Genomic DNA, 12,719 nt, shown 5'->3' on the forward strand with positions numbered 1-12,719 from the left:
TCTCCCAGTCCCCATACTGCCCTGAGGTGACTTCCTCTGTCTCAGCTCTCTTTCTGGCTCCTCACCTGAGGATCCCATGGCATCGCCTGCCTGCCTGGATCACCCATGATTGCCCAAGGCCAACCCAAACAATCTCAGTGTAACCTCTGAGGGCTCAGGCACCCCCAGATTCTCCAGTTTTTTGAGAGGTGCATGAGACACACTGAGGGAGAGAGCAGCTCCCCAGTGCAGCAGGTGCTGGTGACACCCAGTTCTCACCCAGCTCCCTTTACCTCCTCCTGGCCTGGCCTGACACCAGCACTGGGAAGAGAACCTTGGTAGAGGACCAAACCATGCTCAGCCACTGCCACCCAGCAGGGAGGCTAAAGCACCAAGGGTGAAACACAGCTCTGCAGCACCCTCCAGCCATGCCAGCTGCCAAGGGTGGCCCTCCACTGGGGAGGTATCCAACCCCCCAGCATCAGCAGCTCTCCCTTGTACCCATGCTGGCCGGCCAGACAGAGCTGGGTCAGGGACAGAGGCTGTGCTGGGTGTCAGCTCCACGGTCTGGCTTGTAGCTCTAGGCAGGGGAGCAGGCATTTCCTCACAGTCTGCAGGTGCGAGGAAGGACCCCCAAGCCAGCCATGCCCAGTCCTGGAGCTCTTCTAGAGGGTTTGGGGGGCTCTGCCGGCCCCGTAGCTTGGCAGGGAGGGCGTCCGGGGAGGCAAAAGAACATGGTGCTGGGGGCAGCTGCCAGCTGCAGTGTGTGCCAGATTGGTGATATCCCCAAAGCTGATCTCCCTCCAGCACCAGGGTTGGGCAGTGGGTGGGTTGTCAGCAGAGTGGCACTGCTCCAAAAGCCCCTTCCCCATCCAGGAGGGGCTGAGCCCTGGCCATGGCTGAGCCGCCCATGGGGTCAGCACCTCGGTGCTGGCAGCAGCAGGACCACCCCAGCAGAAGACGGACAGCTGAGCTGTTGCTGGACATTGTTGCCCTGTCCGTGCCCTGGCCCTGCAGGGACTGTGCCCAGTGGTGGATGCCCAAAAGGAGGCCTCATCCAGGGGTAGAGCCCGGGACCTTACGTAGCCTCAGCAAGAATCATAACCCAAGCAAGAATCGTTCTCCTGGAGCAAAGAGCTGCAAAATGCAGCCCATGCCAGGCACTGGGGGGACAGTGCTGTCCAGGGACCCCAGAGCCCCTGATGCCACTTTCTGGGGACTCCCTCACATCACCCTGTGCCTCCTCCCTGGGGGCGATGAGGGAGCTGATGGCTGGAGAGCAGAAGGAGGGAGAAGGGCCACCAGAGGGTGCTGGGGCAGCTTCCACCTGCCGTGTGTGCCAGATTGGCCTGTGTGGTACCTGGGGCCATGGGGCCGGGTGGGACAGGAGCTGGGCAAGGGGCACATTGTGACCATGGCTCGTTGGTCTAGGGGTATGATTCTCGCTTAGGGTGCGAGAGGTCCCGGGTTCAACTCCCGGACGAGCCCTCCTTTTGGACACCCACGGCCCAACTTCCACCCATCTGCTCCCCTCACCACCCACCTGCACCCCAGGAGAGACCCTGAGGCCCACAGGGAAGGGAAATGATGTCCCCCAGGCCAGCCATGCCCACAGCCAGTCCTAGAGCATTTCTAGAGGGTTTGGGGGGCTCTGCCGGCCCCGCAGATGGCAGGGAGGGCGTCCAGGGAGGCAAAAGAAGCTGGAGATGCTGGGGGTTGAACCCAGGGCCTCTTACATGCAAAGCAAGCGCTCTCCCACTGAGCTACATCCCCCCTGCCTGGGCAGGGGTGGGGGCCTGGCCAACTCCCCTCACCCCCACTGCTGTCCCTCTGCCCAGTGGTCACCCTGTGCTGCCCCCAGCGCCCTGACCCCAGAAACAGACCCTCAGGGCACAGGCTGCTGGCAGTACCTGCTCTGCTACGCCATGGGCAGTGCTGTCTCCAAATGGCCTTTCCCACCCCTTCCTCCATCTGCCTCCCTCTGCCTCCCTGCCCACACACCCAGCAGCACCTTGCTCTTGGAGGTCCATCCTGCCCATGGGGATGTGTTCCACCAGGATCAGGCACATAACCCAATGTCCTGGACACCACAGCCCTTGTTGTGCCCTGGATACACCAATGTGTTGCTGGCGAAAGTGGCTGCCCAAAGGGAGAGCTCATCCAGGAACCTGGGGTCTCTCACACCCAAAGCGAGACTCACACCCCCAGACCGATAAGCCAGGGTGCTACCAGCCATTTCACCCCCAGCCTCTGCCACCCACACACTTTTGGGGGTTTGAGGGGACAGCTGAAGCTGTGTGCTACCCTCTGTACACGCTGGGTGACCTCTTGTTGTCTCTGGTCCATGGAGTCAGCAGCTGGAGGTGAATGCAGGATGTTGGTGCCCAGCATGAACATGCCCATTATTCCCACCGTCGCTAGGGATTTTCCTCCTCAAAACCACCTCCTTGGCCCTTGCAGTGGTTGAAATGGCCGGTGCTTTGCAGCATCACCCCCGGCCCTTTGTCCTCTGTGGGGTAACCCCCAAAGCTGATGTTCCACTCTGATCTGGCTTTCCCACTGCTCCGAGAAAATTCCAGTAGCTGTTTCCTTCCCCAGTCCACTGGAGCTGCAGAACTTTGGGTCCAGTGCTTTGCAGGCACTGGGTGTCCCTTGGGTGCCCCAGACTGCCAGTGGTCCAGGACAGGGAAAATGCACCTGGGGCAGAGCAGGGGCATGATTTTCTGCATGCAGAGCCTGGGTCAGGGGCTACCTGTAGCTATCTCAGGGTGAGGACAGGGCCATCCCCATGCCCCCACCCTGCACTGCTGTCCTGGGCAGAGCTGCCCACTGAGGATGTCACCCTGTCTGTGTCTCGTCTCCATAGGGAATGGGTGGTGGGTGTCCAAGAGGAGATCCTGTTGAGGAACTGAAGCCCTAACCTCCCACACCCTAAGCAAGGGTCATAGCCCTAGACCAACAAGCCAGGCTGTGTGACTGCCTGGGCACCCCCAGTCCCAATCCCTGCACCCCCACTCAGCCCTGCTCTGCTCCCCAGGGCTTGGCAGCAGGCATCATTCCTGAAAAGCAGCTCCTGGGGGCCTGGCACAGGCTGGGGGTACCCGAGCTGCTGCACATCATGGCTTGTTGGTCTGGGGGTATGATTTGTGCTTAGGATATGCAAGGTCCCGGGCTCTACTCCTGGACAAGCCTTGCTTTTGGCCATCTGCCGCTGGGCACAGCTGCTGCATGGATGGGGCGACGTGGTCTGGCACAGGGTGGACAGGCAGACTCAACAACTCAGCTGTGTCCCCTCTGCTGGGATGGTCCTGCCACTGCGAGGGGTGAGGTGCTGCCTCTGCCCCATGGGCAAAGAGACACGGCTCAGCCATGGCCAGGGCTTCCTGAGTGGGGAAGGGGCAGTGGGGCACAGCAGAGCAGAACCGTGCTGCCACCTCGTCCCAGTGGACCTCTGCCGGGGGGTGCAGAAAAACATGTTCCCAGTTTGCCCACAGCCATCCCCCCAGTCCCAGCCCCCTTGCCAGCCCACTGGCACCTGCAGGACACTCAGTGCCCACAAACCCCTGACCCCCAATGTCAGCAGCTCTGTGGGGCTGGGGAAGGAACAGCGACTGGTATTTTCTGGGAGTGATGAGAAAGCCTGGTCAGAGGCTATTTCAAGGGGAAGTAGCTCAGTGGGAGAGCACTTGCTTTGCATGTCAGAGGCCCTATGTTCAGACCCCAGCATCTCCAGCTTCTGCCTCCCCCACGCCCTGCCAGCTGCCAGGCTGGCAGAGCCCCCAAACCCCCTCCCATTCAAACCCCAGCATCTCCAGCTTCTGCCTCCCCCACGCCCTGCCAGCTGCCAGGCTGGCAGAGCCCCCAAACCCCCTAGAAATGCTCTGGGGTTTCCCACTTTCCCCAAAGAGTTTCCCACTTTCCAGGAAAGTAGGGCACCTAGAATGAAACAGGGGGTACCCTGTGTGGGGGTGCAGGTGTACCCCCTGGGTACCAAGGGTTGGGACTGTGATGGCTGAGGGGTGAAGATGTTGGACTTAAAATCCAGTAGGGTTTCCCTGCACGGGCTCAAATCTTGCTCACAGAGAGAGATTTTTACCTGCTGCCTGGTGCCCATGCTGGGGGTCCTGGAGAGCACCTGCCCCCCATCATCATGGAGTGCTGGTGAGCCTGTTTTTGTGCTCTGAGCAGGACCAGGCCATCCCATCCTGTAGCCATGACGTGGTGCTGGGCACAACAGATGCTTTTCTTCATCGGCACCACTTTCTCCTAGCAATTAATTGGCTCTTTTGGGTAATTAGTGTTGTAGGCTGGCCCTGGTGAGCATGCAGTGCCCTTGTGCCCAAAGCTGCTCCAGATGCAGAGGGGCCAGTAGCACTTTGTTTATCCAAGACCTTTTCTGTCTCCAGACCACAGATCGATGCAGTTAATGAGAAACCCCAGCACAGGGAAGAGGTAACGGGTTGGGTGCTGGGAGGCTTTTGCTCCGCAGTGGGACAGGAAGGGACTGGCAAACCCACAGAGGGCGAGGAGCCGAGCACGGGGTGCAGACAGACTCTGAGACAATGGCCAAGCTGGTGGAGTGTGTCCCTAACTTCTCAGAGGGGAATAACAAAGAGGTGAGGGAGCGTGAGGAGGTGCTGAGGGGTGGGCGATGCTGGGCTGCGTGTGGCTGGGCTGGCCTGGCGGAGGGGCCATGCGGGTGGCACCTGCTGCCAGACTCTGCCCTGCCTCCTTTGACGTGCTGCGCAACTTTCCCTGCCCGACTGATGCTGAAAATGCCCAAAGGCAGCCCCTGCTCCCTTTTGCTACCTGGGTGAGAAGTGGGGGCTCGGACCCACTCCTCCTCACTGCCTGCAGGTTGCTGTAGAAGTAGTGGCATACCCCCCTAGAGAAATTATCACTTGCAGTTGTGCCAAAACCCACTGTCCGGGTTAATGGATATCAGCCCTAGCCTGAACTTTGGCCCTGCTTGGGCTGGGGGAGTTCAGCAAACTTAAAATGGCAATAAGATCACTGCTTCCCCCAGGGAACAAACTTAACAGAGCCAAATCTATTTTGAAGCTGGCAGAGACAGTATCCTCAGGAACAGCAATTTATGATGGTGCTCTCTGATGTGTAGCAGCAGCCAGGCAGCTCTCCACCACTGTGGTGGGTTTGGGGCTTGCTGGGAGCCAGCCGTGTCCCAGACTCCCTGGATAGGAGTGGGATGTTCACTCCTCTGGATCCTGCATCCTCTGCTGCCCAGGGCTGCACCCACACCGACTGTGGTCTCATCCCCAACCCTGGTGCCGGTGGAAAGGGGGAGAGCTGAGAAAAGGCATTACCCCACCTTGAGAAGGTGGAGGGTCTTGCTGGCTCAGCTGCCTTGCCCCCTTCTGCTGTCTGGCAGGTGATCGATGCGCTGGGGCAAGCCATCTCCCAGACGCCGGGCTGTGTGCTGCTGGACGTGGATGCCGGCTCCTCCACCAACCGCACCGTCTACACCTTTGTGGGGTCTCCCCAGGCTGTCATCGAAGGGGCGCTGAGCGCAGCCCGCGTGGCTGGGCAGCTCATCGACATGAGCCGACACACAGGTGAGCTCAGGGGTGGCACAGGAGCCAGCCTGGTGCAGAACATCCCTTGGCTGTGGTGCGTGGTTGACTCCAGGTGCACCTGGCATGGCTGGGGCTGAAATCATCCACTGACAGCCAAGCACAGCACGTTACTGCACCTACAGCAAGCAGCACTGCTGGGATGGATGGATGGATGGTGCTGGGACCGTGCAAAGCCCTTGCTCATCCTCCTGTGGAGTAGACATTACTGCCACAAACACAATTTTCCTCACAGCGGCAGTGCTCAGTCTGCAAAAGAGGCTGGGAAAGGGCTGTCCTCCCTCTTTGTCTGCTTGCTTGTCCCAGCTCTCATCTTCATACCTGCCCTGTCCCCAGGTGAACACCCTCGCATGGGGGCCCTGGACGTCTGCCCTTTTGTGCCGGTGATGAACGTCAGCATGGAGGAGTGTGTCAACTGTGCCCAAGTCTTCGGGCAACGCTTGGCAGCAGAGCTGGGGGTGCCTGGTGAGTGGGGGCCAGAAACCTCTGCCCATCCTGTCCCACCCCACATGCTTCCAGCTGTGAAGAAACTGCACACCTTTTGCAAAAACTTAACAAAGGGAAAAATGAGGTTTGCTCCCAAATCACTGGGCCAAGATCAACGGCATGAGTTTCAACAAGGGCAAGTGCAAGGTCCTGCACTTGGGCCACACCAACCCCCTGCAGCGCTACAGGCTGGGGGAAGTGTGGCTGGAGCTGCCTGGAGGAAAGAGACCTGGGGGTTCTAGTTGACAAACGGCTGAATATGAGCCGGCCGTGTGCCCAGGGGGGCAAGAAAGCCAATGGCATCCTGGCTTGTATCAAAAATAGTGTGACCAGCAGAAGTAGGGAGGTGATTGTGCCCCTGTACTCAGCACTGGGGAGGCCACACCTCGAGTGTTGTGTCCAGTTTTGGGCACCTCAATACAAGAGAGATATCGAGGTGCTGGAGCGAGTGCAGAGGAGGGCAACGAAACTAGTGAAGGGCCTAGAAGACAAATCATATGAAGAGCGGCTGAAGGAGCTGGGGCTGTTTAGTATGAGGAAGAGGAGGCTGAGGGGAGACCTCATCACTCTCTACAACTACTTGAAAGGACACTGTAGAGAGGTTGGTGCTGGTCTCTTCTCACAGGTAATTAATGACAGAACAAGAGGGAATGGCTTCAAGCTCCAACAGGGGAGGTTTAGATTGAACATTAGGGAGGAATTTTTCACTGAAAGAGTGGTCGGGCATTGGAACAGGCTGCCCAGGGAGGGGGTGGAGTCACCATCCCTGGCTGTGTTTAAGGGCCGTTTAGATGCAGTGCTGAGGGACATGGTGTAGGGGAGGACTTTGTAGAGTAGGGGAGATGGTTGGACTCGATGATCCCAAGGGTCTCTTCCAACCTCAATGATTCTATGATTCTATGATTCTATGAAATGATGCTAACCAGACCCCACTAAAGTTGATGTGCCACCAGCCTGGTGGTGCTCAGCCTCGGCTCTGTCCTGCAGTGTACCTGTACGGAGAGGCGGCGCGGCAGGAGAGCAGGAAGGCTCTGCCCAACATCCGCGCCGGAGAGTACGAGGCGCTGCCGGAGAAGGTGAGTCTGACAGCGCCCGGTGGGCAGCACGGACCGGGCAGAGCTGAGCTGCACCTCCCTGGCTTCGGGGAGAGGGCTGGGGGCTGGCATAGTCCCTTCACACCAAGAGGAGCTCGTGAAACACTTTGGGTGCTGCTGGTGGCCATGGCAGGTGCCGGCTGGGGAAGAACACTCTGTCCTCGGGAGGGTGGCTCACGCTGCTTGGCAGTGCCAGCCCACGCACTCTCTTCCCTCTTCCCCAGCTTGCAAAACCAGAGTGGGCTCCTGATTTTGGGCCCCCAACCTTTGTCCCTCGGTGGGGGGCCACAGTGACAGGTGCCAGGACCTTCCTTATCGCCTACAACATCAACCTGCTGTGCACCAAGGAGCTGGCTCACCGCATTGCCCTCAACATCCGCGAGCAGGGTCGTGGCGCTGACCAGGTACCCCCGTGCCGGTGGCATGCTGGAAGCAGACCTGCTTGCCCCCATGCCTCCCGGGCCATGCCTTGACTGTGGCAGTTCTTGACAGCCCGGGCGCTTGAAGAAGGTGCAGGGCATCGGCTGGTATTTGGAGGAAGAGAACATAGCCCAGGTTTCGACGAACCTGCTGGACTTTGAGACCACGCCGCTCCACGTTGTCTACGAGGAGGTCTGCCGAGACGCAGAGGTGGGTGGCATGGTGCAGCACACCATGCTTGTTTCAGTGGGGGCTTTGCAGAGAGCGTCTTCCTCCAAGTTTTTCTTCCCACCTCCAGGTCAGCCTCTGCTTTATCTCATGCTCAGCTCAGCCAGGCTGGGCAAAGTGCTGAATGGCACAAAACCACTAAAAGCTCAGCAACTTCCTGCTAGCTCCCAGGTCCTCCACTGAAGGTTTTTTCATGAACTTCCCAGGTCCTGGGAAGGGATGAGAATACCCAGGCTGGGGTGGTAACTGCACCAGGGCAGGTGGCTCTGGGGAAACTCATGTTTCTGATGTCCTTTGCAGGCACTGAACCTCCCCGTGGTGGGGTCCCAGCTGGTGGGGCTTGTCCCCAAGAAGGCCATGCTGGACGCAGCTGAGTTTTACATAAAGAAGGAAAAACTCTTCATCCTAGAGGAGGAACAGAAGATCAGACTGGTAACGTGGCTCTTCCTAGTACCAAGCCAAGGGTGGGATCATGAGAGAGACACCCTCCCACTCCCCCAGCCTCCCAAAGTGGCACTGGGCAGAGATTTGGGGCCACAGCAGCCCCCAGGCATGACACTTGTGTCCAAGAATGGTGCCTGGCAAGCTGTGAGGGCACAGCAAATGGGACAAGTTGCTTTATCGTCCTGAGGACGCTGAGATGCTCAAGCAGCAGAGAGCCCATCCTGTGAGGACAGTGTGGGCAGCAGCTGCCCAGCTTGCCTGCATGGGGGCCAGGAGGGCAAGGAGACCTCCCCAGAGCTCAAGGACAGTGTGTGGTGTTATGGAAAACTGCCCCAGGACCAGTGTAAACTGGAAATAAGGAGACAGGCTGTGCCTTTCAGCTGTAGGAGGGAGGGACTTTTCCACCCTATGGGGAACGTGCTAGATAAGAGCAAGTTAATTATTTATTGGTGTGGTTTCCAGTCATTTGCAGACAGCCACATGCCACCTCTAAGTCTGGGGTGGGACAGGCTGGTGACGCCAGCTGTCCTCTCCCTGGGTGGTGTCCTGAGCAACGCTGTCCTAGGGATGGATTACCCATGGTTAATTAACAGCAGGGAATGGAGATGCAACGGGACTTATCATGATGGTGCTGCTCCTTGCAGGTGGTCAGCCGGCTGGGCCTGGACTCCCTGTCTCCGTTTCACCCCCAGGAGCGCATCATCGAGTAGGGACCCCCATCCTGCTCCTCATCACGGTGCCCATCCCTGGGGCCACAGCAGCCCCTAGGCATGACACTTGTGTCCGAGAATGGTGCCTGTCAAGCTGTGAGGGCACAGCAAATGGGACAAGTTGCTTTATCGTCCTGAGGACGCTGAGATGCTCAAGCAGCAGAGAGCCCATCCTGTGAGGACAGTGTGGGCAGCAGCTGCCCAGCTTGCCTGCATGGGGGCCAGGAGGGCAAGGAGACCTCCCCAGAGCTCAAGGACAGCGTGTGGTGTTATGGAAAACTGCCCCAGGACCAGTGTAAACTGGAAATAAGGAGACAGGCTGTGCCTTTCAGCTGTAGGAGGGAGGGACTTTTCCACCCTATGGGGAACGTGCTAGATAAGAGCAAGTTAATTATTTATTGGTGTGGTTTCCAGTCATTTGCAGACAGCCACATGCCACCTCTAAGTCTGGGGTGGGACAGGCTGGTGACGCCAGCTGTCCTCTCCCTGGGTGGTGTCCTGAGCAACGCTGTCCTAGGGATGGATTACCCATGGTTAATTAACAGCAGGGAATGAAGATGCAACGGGACTTATCATGGTGGTGCTGCTCCTTGCAGGTGGTCAGCCGGCTGGGCCTGGACTCCCTGTCTCCGTTTCACCCCCAGGAGCGCATCATCGAGTAGGGACCCCCATCCTGCTCCTCATCACGGTGCCCATCCCTGCCCAGATGGGGGGATCCTGCTGCCTGCCTCTTGCGCTCAGCTTGCTTTGGGACTGCCACCTGCACCCAACTCCTCTTCACACCCAGGGGACATCTCTGTCGAGTGCTGTGCAGGCACAGGATGGTCCCTGCTCCCAAGTGCTGATGTTTGTGAATGTGGGGTGGCTCAGGCAGACAGCGGGAGCAGGTTCCATGGCCAAACTTGAGCACGTACTTGAGCATGTTAAATCCTCCACCCTAACCCCAGCCCAAATTTCGCTGCCTCTGGCTCATGTGCTGCTCTCCAAGGAGAGATGCCGTGATGCAGCGCCTGGTGTGAAGTGCATGTCTGTGGGGGTACAGGAAAGGAAATCCACCCGTGCCAAGGGGAAATCAGGACATGTACTTCAAGTCCTTGTTGTCCCCCCTGGGGACATGGCTGCAGGCGTTTCTGTCCCACCAAATGCTGTTTGCACAAGCCCACCCCATCTAATGCAGAGCAACCCCCAATACCACCAGCACATGTACTCCCCAGCTGACTTTCTGTCTCCATGGGGCTCCATATCCTCTCCCTGACCTCCCTGCTGGGTTTTGGGAGCTAGTCTCCTTCTCAGCCACCCGCAGAGCCAAGGGGTGGACGAAAACCTGTTGGAGAGGGCAGTGCCGGGCAAGAAGAGACCGGGTGGTGTTGGTGGGTGTCCCTGAACCTGGGGGGTGCTCTGACCCACAGGGTCTCTGTGCCACAGGTACCTGGTGCAGGCAGGAGAGCAGGACAAGGGGCTGGTGGCCAAGCCACTGGGCGCCTTCGTGCGAGCAGTTGGTGGGAGGTCGGCAGCGCCAGGAGGAGGCTCCGTGTCTGCAGCTGCAGGTGCCCTGGTATGTGCCCTACACCAGGATGAGGTCCCTACCTGCCTGGAGGGTCCTTTCAGGTGTGCCAAGCCAACATGGCAGTAGCGTGTATGCTGCTGGAGGACTTCCCACCGTGCCCTTGCAGGGAGCGGCGCTGGGCTGCATGGTGGGGCTGATGAGCTATGGAAAGCGGCAGTTTGAGGAGCTGGACCCCATCATGAGGAAGCTGATCCCCCCCTTCCACCAGGGCATGGACGAGCTTGTGGCGATGGTGGATGCTGACTCTCGTGCCTTCAGCAGCTACATGGTGAGGTTCCACCAGCAGCAGACGTCCCACAGGGACGCGAGGGACTTTCCAGATGGGAGGGGGGCCAGCATCACATCCCCCAGTGCCTTTAGGAACAGGGCAGTGACCTTGGCACAAGCCAGGACCATCATCACCTAAAGGAGGTTTTCAAGAGCATGGGAGCTATCAGGTCTGCCTTGGCCCCCTGATGCAAGACACACGAGGTCTTGGAGCAAACAGCAAGTAAAAATCTGCTTTTCTTTGCCTGCAGGAAGCTATGAAGCTGCCAAAAAGCACCCCTGAAGAGCGGGAGAGGTGAGCTGGGCTGGTGGGGACTTGCAGAACCAGGGGAGCACAGCCACCCAGTGCTCACCCTGGGGCTGTCCCCCCTCCCAGACGCACAGCTGCCATGCAACAGGGGCTGAAGACAGCTGTGAGGGTGCCCTGTGCCCTGGCAGAGAAGGTGAGCGGGCTTTGGCCTCCTCTCAAGGAGCTGGCACGCCACTGCAACCTGGCCTGCAAATCTGACATCCAGGTATGGTCCTGGGCTTGGGGCTTTGGAGGCCGACAGGCTCACCACTTTTCCCTGCACAGTCTCCCATCCTGTCCTGACCTCCAGGTTGCATCTCTCAAGCCGCGCTTCACAAACTGGCCCGTGGTTTCCATCCACTAACTTCTTGGCAGCTTGCAACCCTTGTAGGAGAGTTGACTTCCACCAGCCCTTGCCTCAGTTTTCCCACCTGTGCGGCAAGGCCATGAATGCTTCCCACTGCCAGAGCCACAGCCTGAAAATACCATGTTGGAAAGTGTTGCATGCTGTTGGGTCACAGAGTCACAGAATCGTAGTGGTTGGAAGGGACCTCAGAGATCATCGAGTCCAACCACAAAAAAAAAAAAAACAAAACAAAACCAACAACAACCAAAACAAACAACCAAAACAACCAAAACAAACAAACAAAAAAACCCACAAAAAAACAACACTAAACCATGTTCCCGAGCACCATGTCAACTCGTCTTTTGAACACCGTGCTGTTGGGTCACAGAGGGTGGGAGTCCTGCAGCAGGGCAGGTCCTTATGCTGCAGGACTGTATGCGAGTGCTCTGGTTCAGCAGGAGAGCTTCTCGCAAGCCTCTTTTTCTAGGTGGGAGCCAAAATGCTGGAAGCGGCTGTGTTCGGAGCTTACTTCAATGTCATGATCAACCTCAAAGACATAACGGATGAGAAGTTCAAGCTTGCGGTAAGCAGGGGCTGTGCATGTGCCTCGACCCTGGTGGTGGGGGTGAGGTGGGACAGAGATGGAGATGAAGCCCTTAGCACCCCTTATGCCCAGGTGCCCTCTCCCTTTGCCACCACCGGGATGCATGGGGTAGATGGTGGACAGCTCTTCTGTCCTGTCAAGTGGCGAATGATGCACTTTGTCCCTTCCCGTGCAGATGTCGCAGAAGGTCTCTGGGCTGCTGGAGGAGGCAAAGCAAGGCTCGGCACTTGTGCTGGCACTGCTGGAGAAGCGGGCACCCTGAGAGGGGTTTGGGGATGGACTGGGGGCTCTGCAGTGGCAAATACAGCTGGAAAACACATTCATCCCTGCCTGGGCTCCTTCGGTATCCGCCTTGGGAGAGCTGCTCCATTCACAGAATCACAGAATCTTCTAGGTCGGAAGGGACCTTAAAGATCATCTTGTCCAACCGTCAACCTAACTGACAAAAGTAGACACCCACACAACAAACAAGGAACATCATCACTAAACCATACCTCCCAGCACTACATCAACCCGTCTTTTGAACACCTCCAGGGATGGGGCCTCAACCACCTCCCTGGGCAGCCCATTCCAATGCCTGAGAACCCTTTCAGTGAAAAAAATTTTTCCTAATATCCAGCCTGAACCTCCCCTGGCGCAACTTGAGGCCATTTCCTCTTGTCCTGTCGCCTGTGACTTGAGAAAAGAGACCGAC

General features: G+C 58.1%; 1 protein-coding gene and 2 non-coding genes across 5 annotated transcripts; 2 read left to right on the forward strand and 1 right to left on the reverse strand.

Annotated features, from left to right (window-relative positions):
• Positions 1 to 1,395: 1,395 nt before the first annotated feature.
• Positions 1,396 to 1,467, forward strand: TRNAP-AGG. Its single transcript has one exon. It is a non-coding gene; the product is annotated as a tRNA-Pro (tRNA).
• Positions 1,468 to 1,680: 213 nt separating this feature from the next.
• TRNAA-UGC lies at positions 1,681 to 1,752 on the reverse strand. The gene has a single exon. It is a non-coding gene; the product is annotated as a tRNA-Ala (tRNA).
• Positions 1,753 to 4,474: 2,722 nt separating this feature from the next.
• FTCD (formimidoyltransferase cyclodeaminase) lies at positions 4,475 to 12,348 on the forward strand. Of its 3 annotated transcripts, none has more exons than XM_014949214.1 (14): positions 4,475 to 4,595; positions 5,369 to 5,552; positions 5,907 to 6,035; positions 7,044 to 7,132; positions 7,375 to 7,554; positions 7,643 to 7,780; positions 8,099 to 8,230; positions 8,887 to 8,948; positions 10,378 to 10,507; positions 10,626 to 10,787; positions 11,038 to 11,081; positions 11,163 to 11,301; positions 11,909 to 12,004; positions 12,201 to 12,348. In XM_014949214.1, exons 1-14 carry the CDS (start codon positions 4,542 to 4,544, stop codon positions 12,285 to 12,287), a joined length of 1,626 nt encoding a protein of 541 aa, XP_014804700.1. In that variant the 5' UTR covers positions 4,475 to 4,541; the 3' UTR covers positions 12,288 to 12,348. The 3 variants fall into 3 exon arrangements, with proteins under 3 accessions (XP_014804700.1, XP_014804701.1, XP_014804702.1); XM_014949215.1 differs by lacking the exon at positions 8,887 to 8,948 and adding an exon at positions 9,549 to 9,610; XM_014949216.1 differs by lacking the exons at positions 11,909 to 12,004; positions 12,201 to 12,348 and adding an exon at positions 11,386 to 11,676.
• Positions 12,349 to 12,719: the final 371 nt, after the last annotated feature.

Source organism: Calidris pugnax, unplaced genomic scaffold (assembly GCF_001431845.1).
Source record: "Calidris pugnax isolate Ruff unplaced genomic scaffold, ASM143184v1 scaffold75, whole genome shotgun sequence".
Taxonomy (NCBI): Eukaryota; Metazoa; Chordata; class Aves; order Charadriiformes; family Scolopacidae; genus Calidris; species Calidris pugnax.